This window comes from Sphaeramia orbicularis, unplaced genomic scaffold (genome assembly GCF_902148855.1).
Source record: "Sphaeramia orbicularis unplaced genomic scaffold, fSphaOr1.1, whole genome shotgun sequence".
Taxonomy (NCBI): Eukaryota; Metazoa; Chordata; class Actinopteri; order Kurtiformes; family Apogonidae; genus Sphaeramia; species Sphaeramia orbicularis.
In genome coordinates this window covers 52,501-55,244 of record NW_021941601.1, presented here as the reverse complement: position 1 = coordinate 55,244, position 2,744 = coordinate 52,501, and the positions used below count along the sequence as shown (strand labels likewise).

At 39.6% G+C, this 2,744-nt stretch overlaps 1 protein-coding gene across 4 annotated transcripts in view; it reads right to left on the bottom strand.

Annotated features, from left to right (window-relative positions):
- Window positions 1–412: 412 nt before the first annotated feature.
- syncrip (synaptotagmin binding, cytoplasmic RNA interacting protein) overlaps window positions 413–2,744 on the bottom strand; it is a 13,050-nt gene continuing 10,718 nt past the window's right edge. For 2 of the 4 annotated variants that reach the window (XM_030130173.1, XM_030130175.1), the window contains exon 11: window positions 413–2,486. In XM_030130173.1, the coding sequence (XP_029986033.1) occupies window positions 2,458–2,486 (29 nt within the window). In that variant the 3' untranslated portion in view covers window positions 413–2,457. The remainder of the gene's footprint in view (window positions 2,487–2,744) is intronic. The other 2 variants (XM_030130174.1, XM_030130176.1) reach the window with 1 other exon arrangement.

Sequence of the window (2,744 nt, the reverse complement as noted above, 5' to 3'; positions counted from 1 at the left end):
GTGCCAATATTCTGTCTGTTCTGAAATGTTTTGTGTATTTGCAGATCCACTGTGATCTGTACGTTATAATGAATATGTAGAAATAAGAAGCTGAGACACTATGAACTTAAATTGCACTTATTTTTCTTCATAAATGTCAGTTCATTCACATTTTTTAAAGGATAGTTTGTAGACGTTAACATTTTCATCATGTAATTTGACTTTTCTCTAAAACATGAATGAAAGGTTGTATCTGTCATTATTTATGTATAATTATGTTCCTATTTGATTGGTTCTGATCCACTTTAGTTGATATTGGTCTGGATGTGGAACCTGAACTAAACTGACTTCGACGTCCCCGGTCTACAGTGTGAAATGTCTAATGACGCTTCTGTCCATTTCTGCAGTTATGTCCTGTCAGATGGGCTTTTAAGGTTTTAAAAATGAAAGGCAGCTTCTGTGGACGTCTATGGTCATTCATGAGCAAACACAAACAGGACATGCGTACACTGATGGGACACATGGTCCACCGTGGAAGACCGACAAGGACCACAGCCCCTCAAAGAAAAGCCACAAAAACAGTACAAAAACAACCTCCGGTACAGTCCATCGCCATGACGCCCAGGCTTGTTCAGGCTCATTTTGGGAACGCGCCTACGCCACGTCTAAGGGTCGGTGTGGGTAGTTTAACATGGGGCTGAGGGAGGGGCTTATCCGTCTATGGGAGGAGTCTGATGTTAGATGGAGGTGAGTATGGTTCAGGTTTAAGGGAAACGGACTGAACAGGTTCAATATGTGGACAAAAGTGTGCGGACACGTTGAATTCAGGTGTAATGACTAATGTCACAATATAGTTTTATACTGGGATAAATGAGTTTTTCTATATTTTTTTTAATATCTAATCTTTTAAAAATAAATCAGCGCCAACTCCCAACAACAGACAATGTATGGGTTTTATCAGTTATCTCTTTGACATTTCCATATTTTTTAGAAATAATTTGAGATACAAATAACAGTCTGTGTTAATGTACACAATTTATCAAATTTTAATTAGCTGATGTTAAAGGGGAATTGCGTCTTCTTTAAAACACCCAGAATATGATCCAAATCCCTACAGTTACGTCTCTGCTCAGCCTTTTTAATCAATGTAAATACTTGAGTACAGGGGTGTCAAACATATGGCCCATGGGCCAAAACTGGCTCACCAAATGGTCCAACCTGCCCCCGTGGGATAAATTTCAGAAGTGCAAAAGTTATACTGAAATTATTTATAGTTAAGGATGTTCAGGTTCCATATACAACTTAATGGGATTTCAAGTAAAATAACAACATAAGCTATAAATAATGACACATCCTTAGTTTCTCCTTGGTTTAATGTGAAAAAAGCAATATTATAGTAAGAAAACGTCCATAATTACATAATGCAATTATAATTATTTACACTATAGAAACATTTGGGGTTATCGTTATTTATAGGTTAATATGCAAGTATTTTAGTTTAGATCATATTGGTCTGAATGTGGAACCTGGACTAAAAAGGTATTAACACCATTCACTGTTAATATCTTCACTGTAATTTTTTTCATTTCATAAATACTGGACCCTTTGGTGGGCCAAAAAGTAACTGAACTTTCACACTGAAAGAACAAAAAAATTTGGATTTATAGATTATTATAATGTTATTATGGTTATTTTATGTTATTTGACTTAAATCACATTGGTCTGTATGTGGAACCTGAACTTAACTGCGTTCTCTGCTTCAATAGGTGTTTTTTTGGTATTGGATTTTCCAGGTGTGTTAAATGTGTTCTGCTGCGTCTTCCACCTGCTGTGGATTGTGGGTAAAACTAGCCCCCAAACCCACTTCATTCCATCCACACCAACCCTTCAGCTGAGAACTACAACTCCACTGCTGCTGCTGCTGTTCGTTTACCTCTGAGGTGGAAGGTTTGGGTTCCTCAAGTAAAAAAAAGGAGATAGCAGGTAAAAACCTCATAAACTGAGGTAGTTAGACCATTGGCGGTTCTTAAGGAACCGTTTTCCTGGAATGGTCGAGCTTCAGCGGCGGTGGATCGCACCTGAACGCTGCACGCCGATCCTCTCCGATAATCAGAGACCATCTCTTCTAGTCTGTTACAGATGTCATTCAACAACCAAATTGAACATCACAGCTCCGAGTGAACAAAAACAAAAGTGCTACGACTTTTCCAGAAGATGTCCACCATTAATTCTTACTTGGTAAGTCTCGTATGGTGGGTCTGTCTGGGGCGGGTGAGGGAGGGGAGGGGGAAGGGGAGGCTTTCATACTTTAAAGAAAAAAAAAAAATAAAAAAATCGCTCTTCTGATTATCTTCAAACGTGGCAGTTTCAGGAGATGTGGAATACCATTGGACCACTGAGTCAGGTGACCTTACCATTCCATCCACTGGCGGCCTGCAGTGTCAACGCCAAACACTGGTCAGTCTTCATAGCGACACATCAGGACCGGCCTCGACCCCTTTTCCCTGCTAGTCAGGTAACAAAAGGAAGCAATTAGAGAATGGAAAACAGGATCATGTTACATCTATACACACAGCTACTGTTTAAGGTCATCCACACACACATACACTGTGAAACTGTAGAGGAAGAACTGTGTAACATGTAAAAATGAATCTGCAAACATTAGACGAAACAAGACGCACGCCCTGGGGTTTAACATGCACATGTCAATGCCTTTAAAGAGAACGACAGTAGCCGGGGCGGGCTCAAATCATTTAAGGTGCAGC